Genomic DNA, 19,579 nt, shown 5'->3' with positions numbered 1-19,579 from the left:
CATCTAAAAAATAAGTGTCATATTTTCTTTTTTTGACTGTCCCAAAATAAATGTCATACTTCAAAATCCAATACACTAATTTTTAAATATTCCTCATATACCCTTTGTCTTGAAATTATAAAAGTAATTAATAATAAATTTTAATTAAAAAAAAATTAATCACTACTCCCTCCATCCCAAAATAAGTATCCTATTGTTTTTTTTTTTTAGCTGTTCCAAAATAAGTGTTATATTTCAAAATCCAATACATTATTTTTTAAATATTCCTCATATACCCTTTGTCTTGAAATTATAAAAGTAATTAAAACTTCTTAAAAAAGATTTTATGGACCCCACAATTCAAATTTGAAAGTCCACTAGATTAAATGGTTGGGTGAAGACAAACAACTTTTGCATTGTACTCATAAATTGTTAAAAGGACATATTAGAAAATTCATCTCATGCTCTTATAAAAAAAAAAAAAAAACATAAAAAATAACACTCTTAAAAAGTTATATTCTAAAAAAAAAAAAATGACACTCTTTACGAGACAAAGGGAGCATATATTTAACTTTCAAAATTAAATTTTTTTTTTATATTTTATTTTATATTTACAAAAAATAAACTCACATAAATTTTTTTGAGTCCACACTCCAACTTAAAACTATTCCCTCCTTTTTAGAATGAAAATGAATTGGTTATGCCATAGGTCTCTCGGAATAAAGTATAGTTTTATGAAACTGCATTTAAAGTCTATCACGAGGACAAATGCCGTGTACTAACGCCTATATTGAAGTCAAATCGAATAATTTAAACAGTGGTTGGTTTCTTAGTTTTGGTGGTATATATATATATATATAATGCAATTCAAATAAGTAATCTGCCATCCTATTGACTTGCCAGACAAAAGACATCGGTGAGAGAGTTCAACACAAACACACACAGAGCGAGGGAGAGAAAAAGAAGAGAGAGAAATGGCTACTCTAACCGTTCCTCCTGTTCCTACTTCCCCACAGGATGATGCTATCCAACTTTACCGCGCTTTCAAGGGTATTTCTCTCGACTCTTCCTATCTTTAAGAAATTTTATGTTTCTATTTGTTGGGTTTATACCATTCTCTGATTCAGTTTCTTCTACTAAATGATTTTAATGGTTAGGCTTATTAATTTCTGTTTATCATTTCTTTGCGTTGCCTCTCTATCATCCATGTTTGGCAAAATTGCCGTTTTGTTAATTTTCTTCTGATCTGTGGTTCAATTTGATTAATAATTTTAAGAGTAAAGGGCAAAAAAAAAAAAAACTTAAACTATGTTTGAATTTGCAAATAACCCCATTGAAGTATATTTTGTGCATAATACCCTTTGAACTATTACATTTTGTTGCAAAATGCCCAATGCCTAGACTATATTATAATGCCCTTTATTATTGAATTACACTTAATTTTAATTTTTCTTATTGAAATAACTTATGAAAAAAAAAATCATATTAATTTGATAATACATTCTCTATTAAATTTACATAAATTTATCTTCAATTTTTGAAATTAATTATTTGATTAAAAAGCTTAAGTAGAAAATTTTGTAACAAGTTAATTAATTTCTCAACTTTTCCTGACTATATTGCATGAAAAAGATTGTATTTTTTTTTTTATTTTAGTTATATTTATTAATTTTTCATCAATATATTGTTTGAAAAAGAAAGTATTTTTCAACAATAAAAAGGTGTAACTGAGTATAATAAATTTTTTTTTAGATAAGAGAAAAGATAATAAAAATAATTTAATAATCAATGAGAAATGGTAAAATAGTCTTTTGGAATGAGTTTGTCTTTCATTGCAACAAATCTATAATTTAGGGGGTTATTTGCAAAATGGCAATAGTTGAAAGGAGGTTTTTGTAATTTACCCTAATTTTAAATAGATTGTAATAACTTCACTTTTTTCTTTTGCCCCTTTCCCCCTTTGCAATGATCTTAGCTACCAGGATTTTTCAGGAATGTCATGGTTTATGTCATAATTGTTTCCCATACTCGATTCATCTCCATTAATTATGTATATGTACCTATTGTGAAGCTTTACATATGTTTATGCATAATGGGGCGTGTTCAAGTTACACATGTAAGAAGAACTACTCTTGCATACTTCTTTTTTTTTTTTTTGTTGTTCAAGTCCAATCGTTAGATTACGTACCTAGTGAGTTGGGCATATGATGTCATTTTTATATCCTCCCAATGAAAATGCACCACATATATATATATATATATATATATATATATATATGTTTTACACAGGGATTTGAACCCTCAACTTTTTACTTAGGACGGTAAAAAAGTTTACCACTACGTTACAACCCATGATGAAAGATTAGTATTTGAAAATTGATCTTGAGCAATGTTATTGGGAGAAGGGTTTTGATAAGCTGTAAAATGTTTAGTCACGACTCTTTAATTCAGTGAGATGGACATCTTTTATTAAATTATTCAGATGATGAATATGAAATTATGTTGTCTCACCTTTTAACTCTATCTACTTTTTTTAACAATTATGAATGCCATGTCTGTTAAGAGTGCAATGATCTCCAAATACATAAACAATTGAAGACAAATTCTCTAATGCTTTATTGTAATCTTCGACATAGATACACACACACATAAACTTGTACTTGCGTTAGACATTTTGCATCTTGAGCCTCTTTTGGATATCCATTATTAAAGTTCTGAGCATATGTATTTTTCTTGGAATAGAATTTTTTGCATCGACTCTTTCATGTGTGTACAAGCTTGAATGAGAGCTTCTCATGTGAAGGATTTATAATTAAATCAGTCAGGATCCTAACTGTAAGTTCTTGTTCAAGTATTACAAGTGTGTGGAAAAATGAATAGTATTACTTTTGTTTGCAATGAGGTTAGGAGTGAATTAATTTAGTCCTATTTAGAAAATTTGTCATCGTGCCTTTGGAAGAGCATTTAAGATCATGGCAACAGGTTGGGCCATTTGTCTCAACTTTCCATGTATTACTTTTCTTTGTCTTCTTTCCTTTCTCTACATGCATTGGATTGAGCTTAAACAAATCAGTGGTATACTTGTTTAAGTTTTCTCTTTATCTATTTACTTATTTACTTTGTTCCTTTCCTCAACCTGAGGATTTATTTTCCTATACTAATAACATTACGGGCTGACCCCAAGTAGTTGGGGGAAAAGGCTTAGATTGTTGTTGTACCAATAACATTACGGATTGATTCTTATCCACCACCCCCACCCAAAAAAAAAAAGAATATATATATATATATATTTATGATGGGTTGGATATTAAACCCCTTGACATGCCACACGCGTGAATTGTTGACTAGTTCTATGTAAAAGATAGAGTTGTTTGTCTGGCTTGATCTCATTATAAAATTATTTTGTGATAGGATTTGTTGTTTGAGGGAAGTTACATCGTTGTTTCCCTTTAACCTCTCTTGGCAGATGCACTTAGTGATGTTGCTTAGTTGAAGTGGTATCAACTTACTAACGGGCTAGTGGTCTAGCGGTATTAGCCTCTTATTTCCCAAAGGGAGGTCATGGGTTCAAATCTCAGAGGAGACAAGTGTATGTGAGTACCAACTAAGAAAAAAAGAAAAGAAAAAAAGCGATATCAACTTCTCCTTCCAATGGAAGGTTGAGGTTTCGAGTCCCCAATGGGACAAATTTGGGTTTTTTCTGCACTATTTCGCCCTATATATAATAGAGTCTTGTTAGTGATGGGGTAAGAACCCTTGGCTTTGATATAAAGTTTGCCAAGGTCCGTCATCTAGACCTATAGAGGGAGTGTAAGTTCTTGATGGTAGCTTTAACAGATTTAATTACTCTTTGAATTTTAACTAAATAACCCAAAATTCAAATCTAAATTAACCGGCCAATCATTCAACCAGGGTAAAATAAACCATAATAAAGTGTGCACAATGGAGGACCTAGTCTAGCAGAACAAAATCCACTACACGAAAGACGTACTTAAACTAGGCTAACAACTCATATACCCCAAACTGCTAGTTATCTCTTGATACAGATTGATCTACCAAACTCTCCACTCAAGTCTCCAAGTACACAGCTCCACTCCATCAACATACATAGCTCCTTATGAATTTGCTTCTTCAATAGCAATTATGATCTCTAAACTAGTCGTCCATTCCAATCTTGGTTGATTGATTGTTTGGTTTTGAATAAGATTTTTTGGTGTTGAACTCTTCAGTAAGATTGACGAATGCTTAAAGAAAAATATGCACTGAAATATGCTCAAATACTATCTAGCTTATGCCTCTATGTCTATATATGGTTAATGAGATGAGAATTTCTGGACAAACCAAAGTTTGTAGAGAGAATGGGTTTTAGTGTTTTATTCTGAAAAAAAAAATTGAGGAACATGTCAGTCAACCACCATGAACCCAGCCAGCCTTCGATTGATAACTTGATACTAACTTATAAAACTCTATCTAAGCTAAAAAAAATATATACAGACTCTAGTTCTGATCAAGTCCTTTGACCTAACGGTTATATCATTTAATAACTTTTTCCTATTTATTTTTTATTTTATGTTTTAACTTCTGCAGGATTCGGCTGTGACACTGCAGCAGTGATCAATATTCTTGCCCATCGTGATTCAACACAGCGCTCACTCATCCAACAAGAATACAGAAAACTGTATTCTGATGACCTTCTTAAAAGGTTGTCTTCAGAGCTTAGTGGCAAACTAGAGGTATCAATATGACTTCTATTGCATGATTTAGGGGGAAAAACCCAATGTTTCTGCTCCAATACAAGTAATTATAGCGGTTACTTGTGCATTTTGTTCAGAACAAATTTATAAAGCCTGATTCTTTCCCCATCCCCGAAATCAGCATCTAATAAAATCTTTTCTACCTATAAGACTGCAGTTTTACACTGGATGCATGATCCAGCGGGACGCGATGCAATTATATTAAAGCAGGCATTAAGTGGGGACTTCTTGAATCTTGAAGCTGCCACTGACGTGATATGTTCTCGGACTCCGTCCCAGATACAGATTTTTAAGCAAGTCTACTATTCGATGTTTAGAGTTTACCTTGAACATGATATTGAAAGACAGGCCTCTGGGGATCATAAAAAGGTAACCTACCCTCTTCTGGATTAATAAAAAGGTATCACTAAACTTCATATTGGATTAATACAGCCTTGTTGCTAAACCTCTGCACATATATATAATAATTAGATAATTTATTTACTCATGTTTGCCTTTGTGGTTCACACTTTGGGTTTAAAAAAATTTACTGGCTCCTTTTCTTCTTCTTTTTTGTCTGTTTAAGAGAAGGTAAGACACATGGATGTGTATGGATTTCTAAGAAACTAATAGGCTATAAGCTAACCTGTTATTCGTTGAAACACACGTGTCATTTCTCCAACAGGGATATAGCTTGAACATGGTGAGTTCACAAAATATATACATGGGGACGCAGTTGTATGCATGTGCTTTTGAGTTTACATTATTGAATATGTGCGTGCGCGCGCGTGTTCATTTTGTTTGCACATGCATGTACAACCATAGAGTAATATGATGATATATACAATAGGCAAGTACCCGAGGCCTAACTGGTTTTGTATAGGTACTGCATAGAAACTAGTAAGCTATGTTCTACTTTTATCATTAAAATTTATTGGTAATTTCATTCACTTCTAAGCAGTCCCCATTTTCAATTGAAGACAATTATCTTGTGTTATAATCCTGCTAATTTGGAATTATTTGCACGAAATAGTCGCTCTTAAGGTTTGGCACATCGAGTTTCTTGCATTTCTCACAGTTGCCACTATCCTGTAACATAATTTTGTAATAAACCTGTAACTTATATAAAACACTGTTTAATTCTGTGTAGTTTTGGTTATAATGATGAAATCATTCTCAATATCTCACCATCTCCGCTTAATTTCTGAACTCCACCGTAATCTTTTGTCTATAAATTACTTACTAACCAAATGTCTTATGCCGTGTAAACCATGTGATGCACATATCATACCATTTAACTCTCCATTTTTTGGCCAAAAAACAATTTGCAATAGCACCATTGCCACCCCACCTCTGACAACAGCTAACATCCTCATCACAGCCACTCTGCAGCTGTTACTACCATTACCACTACAAGCACTAACCCCGTGCATGTCAATTTCAACTTCTCATTCCTACCATCACTGCCTCCACCATCAATTACTACTAATTATTTGTACTCTGTTTCAATTTTAGTGTCTTCTTCTTGTCAGCAATGGTTGTATATGAAAAAAAAGGTGAACTACAACACTGGTCACTATTTTGATTAATTTTTAGTGTCTCTTGTTTTAGAATTTGACCTTCTTTGTGTTCTTGGAAAAAAGATGAAGTTCAGTGATATCTTCAAGTGAAATACTTGTAGCTTTTGCTTGCATATGTGAGCACGTCACGTTATGAAGGCACTGAAGTTGATAAGGAGATGGCTGAAAAGGATGCAAAGGCTCTCTTTAAAGCAGGGGAGAAAAAAATTGGAACGGATGAGAAAACTTTTATCCGCATTTTTAGTGAACGGAGCCGAGCACATTTGGTTGCTATCAACTCTGCTTACCATAACATGTATGGGAACACGCTGAAAAAGGTGTATATCCTTGTCGTCCTTGCATCATTCATTGCATATGAAATTCTTTTTATGATGCTTAAACACGTTGAAATTATGATAGGCAGTGAAGAGCGAAACTTCAGGGAAATTCGAGCTTGCCCTTTTGACCATCCTAAAGTGTGCAGAGAATCCTGCAAAGCATTTTGCAAAGGTACTTTTCACACATTCTTAAAGTGTTTTTTTTCTTCCCGCATTTGGATACTATGAATGTATATTCAGAATTGATCTGGAAAACTGGCAGTACTTATGAGTATTTGGAGGGTAAAATAAAATGGCCTTGTATTTCTAGGGCGCCATTTGTTGCCATGAAAATGTTTTCTAGGTTGTGAAAGAAAAGCTTTAAACAGTGGTACCAGTTGAGACTGATGCATCTTAATTTATTGATTAGTAGTGGTCAGACAATTACCAATCTTGGGTTTATCAAATATCAATAAAGAGTGCAAATAATTATTCAGAAAACAATTTCCTGTGACATGTAGACCTACAATCAGCAGGTTTAGTGAGGTTACCATTAAGAACGTAATTTGCTTACAAAATAATGATCCAATATAAACAAAGGATTGAGTTTAAGCCAAAAGGAAATAGGTAAAAGAAAAAGCATTTTTGACTTTCGGGAAGAAGATAAATGATTTTTTTTCTTTTTATTATATCCTCCCCCAACTGAAAGCTCTAGTAATTGAAAATTAGGCTGGTTATTTAAGCTTTGGTCCTCTCGTATAGTTCTCTATTTCTAAGTAGCTTGAAGGATCAGCATTTGCCTTATCTATAGATAAATGTTTATTTTTCCCTTTCTTCTTCTCTACCGGTCTCAAACCTTGACCTAGAGCTTGGGAGTTAAGACCCAAAGTCAGTATGACATGGTAGACCAGAATTTGACTGATATTTTCATCAAACAGCAATGGTGCAACCATGCAACACTGTTTCTCAACTTTAAATTGGTTGAAACAATAAGCTTAATGTCTTACTTTAGCTAATGTGTCGAGATTATAATTGTGAACTTGAGGAGGATACATGCACTCTCTCTTCCAATATTTGGAGTTTGTTTTATAACCATAACTAAACGAAAAGTTGCATGCATCTTATCTCTTCCGAAACTTTGCAGGTACTACACAAGGCAATGAAAGGCTTGGGCACTGATGACACGACACTCATAAGGGTAATCGTAACGAGGACTGAGATTGATATGCAGTATATAAAAGCCGAGTACCACAAGAAATACAGGAAGCCATTGAATGATGCAGTTCACTCAGAAACATCGGGCCATTACAGGACATTCCTTCTCTCCCTTCTGGGTCCGAACCATTAAACGTCACATGATAGTTATGTGCTGCTTACAGAGGACAGCAATGTGCCACTCCATGGAGTTAACTTTCAATTTGAATACACAAGTTATTACAGACTCGTTGCTTTGTTATGCATTTGTGGGAACTTTGTGTAGTTGTCTACTGCTTATAAAGGACAACAAAATGCAACTCATTGGAGTTGTGACCTTTTAAATTCAAAACAAGAAGTTTTTTTAACAAACTCAATTCTGGTTTAGGATTTTAGTTCCTTCAAATGTTTCAATGCTCAAACTATGCTTTTTGCCGCGAAAAGAACTATATTGGCCACGAAATTTTCTTGTGCCGGAAAACCATACCTTTTGCCATAAAAATATTTTGTTGAACAAGAGCCATAGTTTTATCACAAATATTGTCGTGGCAACAAATTCTCAATTTTACTACAAATTATTTTTTAATTATTTTATATTATTTTTTTGTGATGTAAAAAACTTAACGTTAGTTGCAAACAAGTCTTTGTGGTAATAAGGTTTTTGTATTTTTGTTTTTTGTTCACCGAGTAGAAAGAGAAAATGCTCAATTTGTTTCGAAGTAAAATATTTTTCTCAGAAAAGATTTTCTCTTTTCAAGTAAAATGTTTTTTATTTTTTATTTTTTGGTGTTTGATAAAGGTTTAGGTCGAGATTGAGACCGATTTCATTAGGTGGGACATGTAAAATAACTTGTAAAAAATTAATGGGCAAATTATTTTTGTTAAATTTCAAATTTTTTTTTTGGAAATATTTTACGACAAAAAAAAAAAAAAAAAAAAAAAAATTACATCAAAACAAACAGAACTAATTAAGAATCAAATTTATTTGCATTCCACCAAATGAACTTCATGTTTCACATTTTTAAAGCAAACAAAAAATTATGTTTCAGAATCACGCCTTCACTAAGAAATGTCATAAAATCATCACTAAATGCAAGTATTGTATGTTGTCCATAATCTAGAGTTGAACTAAAATCATAAAATTCTCTACTGCTACAGTTCTCCTCCTACTTTGCTAAGTTTTAGCATTAAAAACTTCGTATTTTTATTTTCTTCCAGATGTAAATTAACCCAGCTTCTCTCTGCTTCCAGTATAATTCTCTTTCTCTAGACCCCCACAATTGATGAAGCTTGAATTCCAACAATTTGTAGTTACCAAATCAAAATTAGTTGTATTTTTGTTGATCCTAAAATCGGCTGGCTAAAGCCAATTCAGAAATTGTATAATGCGGGTGTGCCAGAACCAACAATGTGGTTCGAGTGTGTGTAGTCAACGGTAGTCTCTTTGAGAAATTGACTTTCAGGCGATTATAGGAGAAAGAGAACGTAAAACTCCTTCATGAGTTCAATGTGTCGTAATTAAAAGAACCTTAACAATGTGAATGAAATAGCAACAATTGTGAGAATAGAAAGGGGATAAGAAATAGATATAGATGGAGATAGAGAGAAAGAGATAGAGAGAAGGACAGCTAGAGAAAGAGATAGACAGAAGAGATGAAGAATAGCAAGATTGCTAAATGGGGAAAGTAGAGTTAGAGAGGGAGAGCTTGAGAAAGCAAAAATAATATTAATTTAAAGATTCTGAGGGTGCTGGACCTTTTACAACGAATACTTCTACAATTATTTATAAAAATCAGAAAGTCCTAAAATGGGTGAAAAATCACCTCCAGTGAAATAGTGCAATCATTTCTTCCATTTTTGTGAATGAACAATACTTACTGTGGTGGGTAAAAAATTGTATTTGCTTTATACAGAATTTTCGAATATATATATGTGTGTGTGTGTGCGCGTGCGCGCGCGCACGCGTGTGTGTATACACTGTTCAAATATACTTTTCTTTCCTACCTTATTTCTTCTTCCCTCCCTCCTTCATTTCAGCAACCCATTTGAAATAAATTGAAATCCTGCCACCCAGCTAGCCTTCTTCTCTCCCAAAATATCAATTAACCCAGTTTAGAATTTGATTTATTTCCAAATAGATTTTGATTGAAATCTCACCACCCAGCTAGCCTTCTTCTCTCCCAAAATATCAATTAACCCAGTTTAGAATTTGATTTATTTCCAAATAGATTTTGATTGAAATCCCACCACCCAGCTAGCCTTTTTCTCTCCCAAAATATCAATCAACCCAGTTTAGAATTTGATTTCTTTCCAAATAGAAGTAGGAAGTAGGCTTTATTCCCTCCCAAAATTTAGATTCTACAATTTGTTTCGAAATAGAATAAGCGATTCTATTTCCAAATTGAAGGTCATCTCAGACTTTTCAAAATCAAAGCAAGAGGTATGATTTCTTTGTTTCTATTTTTGCCATTCATTTCTTATGGAAATAAGAGGATTTTCTTAAAAATAAAATCTGAAAATTATAGGTGTATCCCAAATTATCCTCATTTGCTGCATCACAATATTTTCCTAACATATATCCCAACGTATTTGTAAAGTGGTGCATCACAACATTTTCATAAGGTATATCCCAACATTTTAGTACATCCCAACTTATTTGTAAAGTGCATTCTAACATTTTCCTACCACTTATTTGTAAGGTGCATTCCAACATTTTCCTAAGGTGAATCCCAACATTTTCCTAAGGTGCATCCCAACTTTTCCAACCTAGCCTTAAACCTTCTTCCATTCTTCTTCGTTTTCCCTTCCCTTCTTTTTCATATTCGTTTATTTGAAATTCAAACCCTAAGCCTCAGACCTTCCTTCTTCCCTTCTTCTTTGCCTCAGACCTCCTTCTTCCCTTCTTCTTCTTCGCGTCAGACCTTCCTTCTTCCCTTCTTCTTTGCCTCAGACCTTCGACCTTCACTTCTTCTTCTTCGCCTCAGAACGCCATTCTTCACTTCTTCTTCTTCGCTTCAGACCGCCGTTAGTACTATTTTCTTCCCTTTTAGAGAGAGAAAGTAAGACAGCCGTGCATAACGTATTTGAAAAAAATAATATTTAAAGTTTATATATATATATATATATGAAATACAGTATTTAAAGCTTTAAAAAGGGGTGGTAAAAAATTAGTTACCTAATTTTTTTAATTGATGTGGCACATTCTCAGCCACTTATTTCAAATGGAGGAAATTGTTGCACTATGCAACTGGAGGTGAACCTGGTCCTCCTAAAATGAAAAACTTCCTAAATATAAGCTACTGGATTACAATTGATTACCAAATTTATTCCATGTATACGCTTTCTTCTCCACAAATTCACCATTGTTAGTTTGAAAAATATGATGATATATCTCCTCCTTTATCTCCCGCAAGATAAGGATAATAACACTTTTACTTGATCCAAAACTCTTATCTCTCCACATAATAAATCCTTAATTATCTCCTTTAATAATTTCAATTATCCCTTCGTAACCCAAATCGCGTATGTAGCTGCTACATCATCATTCAAATACATAGCACAAATAAGCAATTAATATGTGTAGTAATTAAAAGAGATAAACAGTGTTAGGAATTTAGCAATTCTAATATTGTAAGTGGTAAATTTCATAAAACAAAACTTACTCTTATAAGTTAATGATTATATGCTTAGTGAGTGATATAGAAATAAAATAGGTATATGAATTGAATCTGAAGACAAGATTACTTGAAGAAAGTTACATTAAAAGGGCAAAAGGTCCAAGATCTTCTACAAATAGCAAATCAATCAAAGAACTTCTACAAAGGGCAATTCAGTGCAGAGTTCCTTTACAAAGGGTAAAATAGTTCAAGAACTTCTACAAAGGGCAGAATAGTTCGGAGTTCTATCTAAAATGGAAAAATATTTCAAGAACTATCATAAGGGCAAAATGATCTAGTGTTCTACTATGAGGGTCATATTAGTCCGATGATCAATTACAAAGGGTAATGATGTAATCTTCTCAAGTATGAGCTTCAAATGTAAGAATCATACTTGAACTTTATTTATCACCATTTAGGTTCATGCATACATATTATTCATGATCATATGCTATTAGGTGCATGGTATTCCTATGGTATTTTGTTTATTTAATTTAGATATACATTTTGAAAAAATGATTTTCATGATAAAAATATATATGATATTTATTTTAAGTTTCTAGATGATAGGGAAAAATAAACCTAACCTACCTTGACCTAATAATAGAGGCAACTAAGTGTTGACCAGCCACTAGACCTCCTCCGAGGTTCAAACGATGATATTTCCATTGGATAAGAATGATAATATTTCATTATCAAGGATAATGAAAGATGACGTGGTTCAACAGGGTAAGGATAACCTTGGCACAATTTGAGGAAGTCAAAAGGGTTAAATCATATTCCCGACAAATCTGGCAATAAACGGATCTCTCTGATCTTGCACAAGCGGATCTCCTCTGATCCCGCAAATGAACTGAAGGAGAGCAACTATAAGAATGAAATCCTACCAATCAATAAAGGTACGACAAGAAAACTATTATTAAATCCATGCCTTTTGTTTTAGACTTCCGGTGACTGACTTGATCATCGGAGAGCTCTTGGCAGGCACTACACCGATGCCGTCAAGATTCATCGATCTTCTACTCTCTTCTTTGTAGGAAAACGGTGTTGTATCAGACCACGTGGATTTCTCCCCCAACAGTTGGAGTCGTCTGTGGGAAATGATGATTCCCTTAAATCAATAAATTACTCGGTTGGGTATATGCACTTGCGGTCCGGTATGGTAACTGGAAAAGAAACATTGTTACAGGGATTCAGTCAAAGAGAAGGGTCGGGTGAAAACCCAGACGTCCCGAATGACCAGGAACGGCTTGCAGCGTTAAAAGTACAGGTCTAAACTCTGAATCAGGGTATGGACCAGTTGATCCAGCAAAATGCAGAGATCCTACAACACTTATCCCTGCGGGACCACCACCTCAACAAGAATTGTTCGACCCAAATCTTCCCAATCTGAATGATGGGGGACAACACGAGGAGGACCGAGAAAATGATCCTCCTTACAAGTTCGAGGCAGAATAAAGCCAAGTTGGAAACCGACACAGAGAACCTCCTTCCCCGCCTCCGCGGAATCTCCAGCTTCAAACAGGCACGATCTTCTGTGTTAAGGAAAAGATAGAGAAAGTTACCTATTTTGACCTACAGATCGAGGATCTCAAGGTAAAAATGGAAGATGTAATGCAGGCTATAAAAGGGAAAGGTTCTGCCGCCGTAGATGACCTAGTGTAGAGGACCAACTTGCCGTTCAGCCCCGCCGTTATGAAATGCCCCCTGCGTAGCAAGTTTAGGATGCCCTCGTTCGACAGCTTCGATGGGACCAAAGATCCCCTCGATCACCTGGAGACCTTTTAATCTCTTATGTATTTACACGCCGTGCCAGATGAAATCATATGCCGAGCTTTTCCCACTACACTTAAGGGATTGGCAAGAGTTTGGTTCAACAAGCTGAAGCCAGGAACCATCAACACCTTCGAAGAACTGAGTAAGCAATTTGTGAGCCACTTCATTACAGGTCAGAGGCATAGGAGGCCGGCCACCTACCTGCTTACCGTGAAGCAACATAAGGGAGAGTCGATTCGGGAATACATCACCTGATTCAACACAGAGATGTTATAGGTAGAAGAAGTGGACGACAAGGTGGCTTTGACCACTTTCATAAGAGGACTCCAAACCTCCAGATTCTTGTTCGCATTATCAAAAGAACCTCCCACCAACATAGCAGAGTTGTTAATTAGAGCGCAAAAACACATGAACGCTGAAGACGCCATGAATGTACGGAAGGGAAATGAAGGAGAGGACAAGAAAAGGTCAGCCCCTCTCACCAGGGATGAAAAGGATACCAACTATAAGAGATCATTCTTCAGCCAAAGCGATATAACATATTATGAGAAGGACTCAGATAAGTATACCGACTAATAATTGTCTCACAGTTGGAATTAGCCTTATCAAGTCATTCAAAATAAAGACTGGGGACATCTCAGTTCATCATTTTAAATGAAGGGTAGCTCTCTCACGTGTTATTTTGTTTTCTAATAAAGTCACCATCACCAATGAGATGGATGACCCTCAGGTTTTACGTAATAAAATATTTCGTTTTCAGTTACCTACCTGTGTGATAATATTAAGCTCATAGTAATCTACTTATCTTATTAAAGAGACAAGCTGAGTGAAACTCGTATTAATCTACTTCCCTTATTAAAAGGACGAGAGATCGACTACACCTTATTAAAGGTTTTCTCGTTAAAGGGACCAAGGGCCAACAACACATTTTTTCCTCATTAAAGGGACAAGAATCCGACTACTCCTTCTACACAGAAAGGTGAGATCATTAAAGCTTCCTTCATTTATTAGAGAGACGAGACGACTACCTCTCGTATTAAAAAGGTCACCCTCCTTCAGACTACACCTTTTTCCCCCATAAAGGAACGAAGGGTCAACTTCATCTTCTTTTCTCGGTAAAGGGACGAGGAGTTAACTACTTCCTTATTAAAGGGTGAGCTCACAACGCTCGAGCAAATCTACTTCCCTTAGTAAAAGGGGCAAGAATGTAATCATCAAGTATGCTTAGCTTAGTAGGACTTAGCATTCCCGACGCTTGACAAAAATCTAATTCCCTTACTAAAAGGGCGAGCTGAGTGAAGCTCGTCAAAACTAATTCCCTTACTAAAGGGATGAGCTGGTTGAAACTCGTAAAACCTAATTCCCTTATTAAAGGGACGAGCTGAGTGAAACTCGTAAAATTTAATTCTCTTACTAAAGGGACGAGCTGAGTAAAGCTCGTTCCATTATTAAAGGAGTAACGAGCTGAGTGAAGTTAGTAAAATTTATTCCCATGTCAAAGGGATGGGCTGACTGAAACCCATAAAGTTTCCAACTAGTATATTGAATTTTCAAAAGAAAAATTCAGTTTTCCATCATTAAGAGTCATTGACTATGTGTTTGAATCCATGCCTTTCCAAAATAGAACCTTGATTTGGTATCTGTACTAATTCCACCATTGGGAACAGTACCCAAGGGAAGATTACCCAAGGGAAGAATACCCTAGGGAAGAGTACCCAATGAAACATTACCCATTGAAAAATTATTTAAGGGAATAGTACCTAAGGGAACATTACCCAAGGGAAGAGTACTCAAAGGAAGAGTACCCAAGGGAAGATTATCCAAGGGAAGAGTACCCAAGGAAACATTACCCAAGGGAAGAGTACCCAAGGGAAGGTTATCCAAGGGAAGAGTACCTAAGGGAAGATTACCCAAGGGAACATTACCCAAGGGAAGAGTACCAAAGGAAACATTACCCAAGGGAAGAGTATCTAAGGGTACCAAAAAAAAAAATAAATAAATAAATAAATATTCCCTAGGGAACAGTACCCGCGGTACGATTCCTGAGGGAACAGTACCAAGGGCAAAAAAAAAAAAATACTATTCCCGAGGGAACAATACCCGTGGCACTATTCCCGAGAGAACAGTGCCAAGGGCAAAATAAAAATAAAAAAAATACTATTCCCAATGGAACAGTACCAGCTGCACTATTCCCGAGGGAACAGTGACAAGGGCAAAATAAAAATAATAATAATAATTTCACATTCTCAAAGCTAGACGAGCAATGTGATGGCCTAAGTTTTTCAACCCGGTGCGTTAGTGATGATCCGAAAGTTGACCCGATGACGGATCCGAAATGTGAAAGCAAAAGATAAAACCAAAGTCTATAAAGATATACATCATCCCCAAGACACCAATGTGACCTTCCATGAAGTCACGGAACTCAAAGAAAGGCGGATGAGCAAACGAGAGTCAAAACCTGTAAAATTTGTTAATAAAGGGCAAAATGGTTGATTTAGAAATAAAAAGAGAAACTTGACTCTAAACAAGTCAAACAAGGTGAATATAACCTAATCTAGTTATTTCACAACATTCTAAGAGGCTCTAAGAACTTTGGCCAAGAATTCCACAAGATACCCATTCCCGGTTTAAACAAAAGCTGACACTATGTCACTAAAATATGAATAACTCTCACTGTAATTTGAATATAAGAATAGCATGGGTACCATTGGAAATCTGACTCAAAATCTTTGAGTTTAGGCTCAAGAATCACTCCATTTGGATTAGAAATGAAGAAGTTATTACTGTTTGAAGTCGGAACAACGATGTTGAATCAAAATCTGGAAGGCTGATGAGTGAAGGCTATTTCGGTCGACCGAAATGGAGTTTCGGATGACTGAACTGGACAGAAACTTTCCTGAAAACATATCTTTGAGGGGAGGTTACTTCGGTAAACCGAAATAAGGCATCAGTCAACCGAAATGACCCTAAACAGTGATTTTGGCCACTGGAATGAGTATTTACTGTGCAATGAAGTTTTCAAAAGCCATCAGTCGACCGAAATGGTATTTTAGACAACCAAAATGACTTGAAAAGTTGCTGTAAGACTTGTTATGCACAAGAAATGTTGAGGCTTCACCCAAGCCTCAAACCCCAACATGAATTTGGTCCAAAAACAAGATTTTAAGCCATGTAAGCATGCCAACAAATGTATTTTAAGTATTGAAGTGTGTTACTATGGCCCATGGCCTCATTATATAACATTTACTCCAAATCACATGCCAAAACTTCAAAGTTAGGAAAAATTACATCACAAAGGCAAGACTTGGAATTTAAATGCATACACTTGAACTTTAAGGTTTATGGCCTTTGGCCTCATGTCATACATATCAAATAGGTTCCAAATAGTGTATCTAAGTACACTTTACATATCATAAGGCAAAAAATGCATAATTGAACCTAATTAAGCATTACATCTTTATAACAAAACTTAAACATGCTAACACTTGCATATGAACAAGAATACTTTAAAAGAAACTTCAAATCTCCAAATCACCCAAGGCAAGTGCAAATCTCAAAATCTTGAATCATGTACCTGAACAATACCCCCGGTAACTTTGGGGTGAGTGACGTAAAGCTACTTATAGCATGCAAAGACCCAATGTTTTACAAGTTTATCACATTAAAGTAAAACAATTCAAGGGATCATGCCTCTTAACGTCTATGTCATGAGTGAGACTCAGGAATCATCCTAAGCTACCTTATATCATTTATAGCATAAAACACATCCTTCATTCAATTTCAACAACATAGGAGCATGTTATACAAAGTAACAAGATATAGATTCTCAAAGTTATCAACTTAAAATCTAAAAGTATGAAAACAACTAAATATAACAATTTAGTATAATTAGAATTTCTAATGCCACACATTAAGACATAGATTCTCAAAGTTATCAACTTGAAATCTAAAAGTGCGAAAATAACTAAATATAACAATTTAGCATAATTAGAATTTCTAATATCACACATCAAGACATAGATTCTTAAAGTTATTAACTTGAAATCTAAAAGTGCAAAATTAGCAAAAGTGGATATACTTGGACATCATTCGGATCAGACCGACATAGGGCTACTTTTGGGCTACTAACTCTTGGGCAGCCTACCCAATGCGCGAATAATTGACTTAGAGGACTCTTGTCCCCGTACTAGAGCCAAACCCTAGCCACCAATTCTAAACAATGTCCCAAGCGATTCCAAAATCAATAAGTAAGTTCATAATTTATACACAATTTAGATAATGCACGAAATCACCTTCCATGCACAAGTAGGTTAAAACTACACAATCCATGCCTTAGAGTTTCAATTCTAAAATGGCATATATAATGTCAAATTTAAAGTGTGCAATTCATTACACAAGACGACAATATATTCAGTATTAGAAACATGCTCTCATGAATATAAACATAACAACCATGTTATTTAATGCTTAAGACATAATCAAGTGAAAACACAACAAGTCTAAATCCATGATTTATACATAGAAATAACTTCTAAAACATAATTCAATCCATGGAACAATTAAATAGAATTTAATTAAATCATGATAATTAAATCTCTAATTTCTAAAACAACTCTAAATGGCCCCAAATTAATATATGCTAGTAAATAAGTCCTAGTCATTACAAATATCAAGTTAAAAACTTAATTAAGCCAATAGAACCACTAAATAGATTTTAATTAATCCTTTTAATTAAAATCTCTAGATTTTCAACTCTCAAATTAAAGTATGTTAAAAGACATGTCAAGACTTAATTTAAAAGCATATCACAAGTTAATTTCATGCAAGGTACGTCCATGATAATTAAACTTTCACAAAAGATAATTATTAAATAAAAAGTGCAATTCCTATTAAAATAATTTCAATTTCATATGTGAACAAACATATCAAAACATAATTTATCATCATACCACAATTCAATTCTAAGCTATATACATCTTTGTAAATTAAATCTTATATAAAATAATAAATATTAATAATTTTCTAGATTTGATACAAGGCATGCAAACAAGTTGTAAAACTTTCTAAAATCATCAATACAACATTAATATGAAACTATAACATATCCTACCTCCATTTGAGATGAAATCTCAAATCCCCACCAAAATGAAACCGCTCCGAATCCGACGATACTTCGGGGTTTTGTTAGGGACAACATGATGAACATAAAACTCCAAAGAGAACATACCAAAATCCTAACTTGGCCTCAAACCCAAACTCAAAAATGGCCAAAAACGGATTCTAATAAGGGAAAAAGATGCGCGTAGTCAAGACAAACATAAAACACAAATGCATTACGACTTTTTAACAAAGGGAGGAAATCCAAAAGAAGCGAGAGAAGGTGGCAGCCCATGGCTGCCATGGAATCCGCCCAAGAGAGGGAGGAAGAAGGTGAAAAAGTGATTTTTCACTTTAAGGCATTTTATTTATAGTAAAACTCTAAAAGTATCCCGAACGGGCCCCGCTGGGTCTGGAAAAGTGAAATTTGAGCAGACCCGCTCAAACGACAAAACTTCGTGAATAAAAAAGAACCGAAATGAGAAAATATAAACAACGAAAGAAACGGCGTCAAAAACTGAGTCTCAAGCAGAAAGTTATGTCCGAACAAGTTCAGATGTAACCATAGCCAGAAACTCTGAAATTGGAGAAAAATGACCAGAAAGGAATTCTAAGAGTACACGACTCGACGAAAAGTAAAAATGAATCTCATATGAGGATCCAGGCTCAAAACAAGGCATTTAGCAATAACTTTCATTAATTGCATAATGATCTTTCTAAAAAGTGAAAACTGCACAACTAGCCCAGAATGAAAATATCTTCTAAAAATATTTTCTTAAAAACTCCTGAAATAAAATATCTTCAAAAGATATTTACGAAAAACACCCCAATAAAAGAAAAAGTTTTTGAAAAACTATGTATCCATGCCCCTATAGACACCGAGAGCAATCAGAGTACTTTTCTGCAAACGTAAAGATACGTATTTCGTGGAAACCACTTAGAATGAAGATATATGAAGTCAGAAACCAACTCCGAACACAAAAAGTGAGGCTATGCCAATAAAGTGACAAACGAGGAAAAGTCAGAATAGGGAAAAAGACAAAAAGTGAATAGTGTCCCAAAAGTGAAAATATGGAAATGACTCGATTCTCAGAGGAAGTTGTCAATCCAAAGAAAAAAGTTTCAAATACCATTAGAGAAAAGATCAACGGAACAAAAATATTCGAAAAAATTTGAGAAAAGAAAAGGAAGGAAAATGACCGGGTCATTACAAGCAAGCTTGGGAATGAGGGGCAATTGATAGGGAAAAATAAACCTAACCTACCTTA

General features: G+C 34.6%; 1 protein-coding gene across 1 annotated transcript; it reads left to right on the top strand.

Annotated features, from left to right (window-relative positions):
- The first annotated feature begins 888 nt into the window (after window positions 1-888).
- Window positions 889-8,048, top strand: LOC132285125 (annexin D5-like). Its single transcript, XM_059787292.1, has 6 exons — window positions 889-1,029; window positions 4,567-4,712; window positions 4,884-5,102; window positions 6,394-6,609; window positions 6,692-6,781; window positions 7,733-8,048. The coding sequence occupies exons 1-6, from the start codon at window positions 954-956 to the stop codon at window positions 7,934-7,936; spliced, it is 951 nt and encodes a 316-aa protein (XP_059643275.1). The 5' UTR covers window positions 889-953; the 3' UTR covers window positions 7,937-8,048.
- The last annotated feature ends 11,531 nt before the right edge of the window (window positions 8,049-19,579 follow it).

Source organism: Cornus florida, unplaced genomic scaffold (genome assembly GCF_030987335.1).
Source record: "Cornus florida cultivar Cherokee Brave unplaced genomic scaffold, ASM3098733v1 CherokeeBrave_3.0.0_Hap2_Chr11, whole genome shotgun sequence".
NCBI classification, from domain to species: Eukaryota; Viridiplantae; Streptophyta; class Magnoliopsida; order Cornales; family Cornaceae; genus Cornus; species Cornus florida.
Note: the sequence above shows the minus strand (reverse complement) of the source record. Positions and strands in the feature narration are given on the sequence as shown.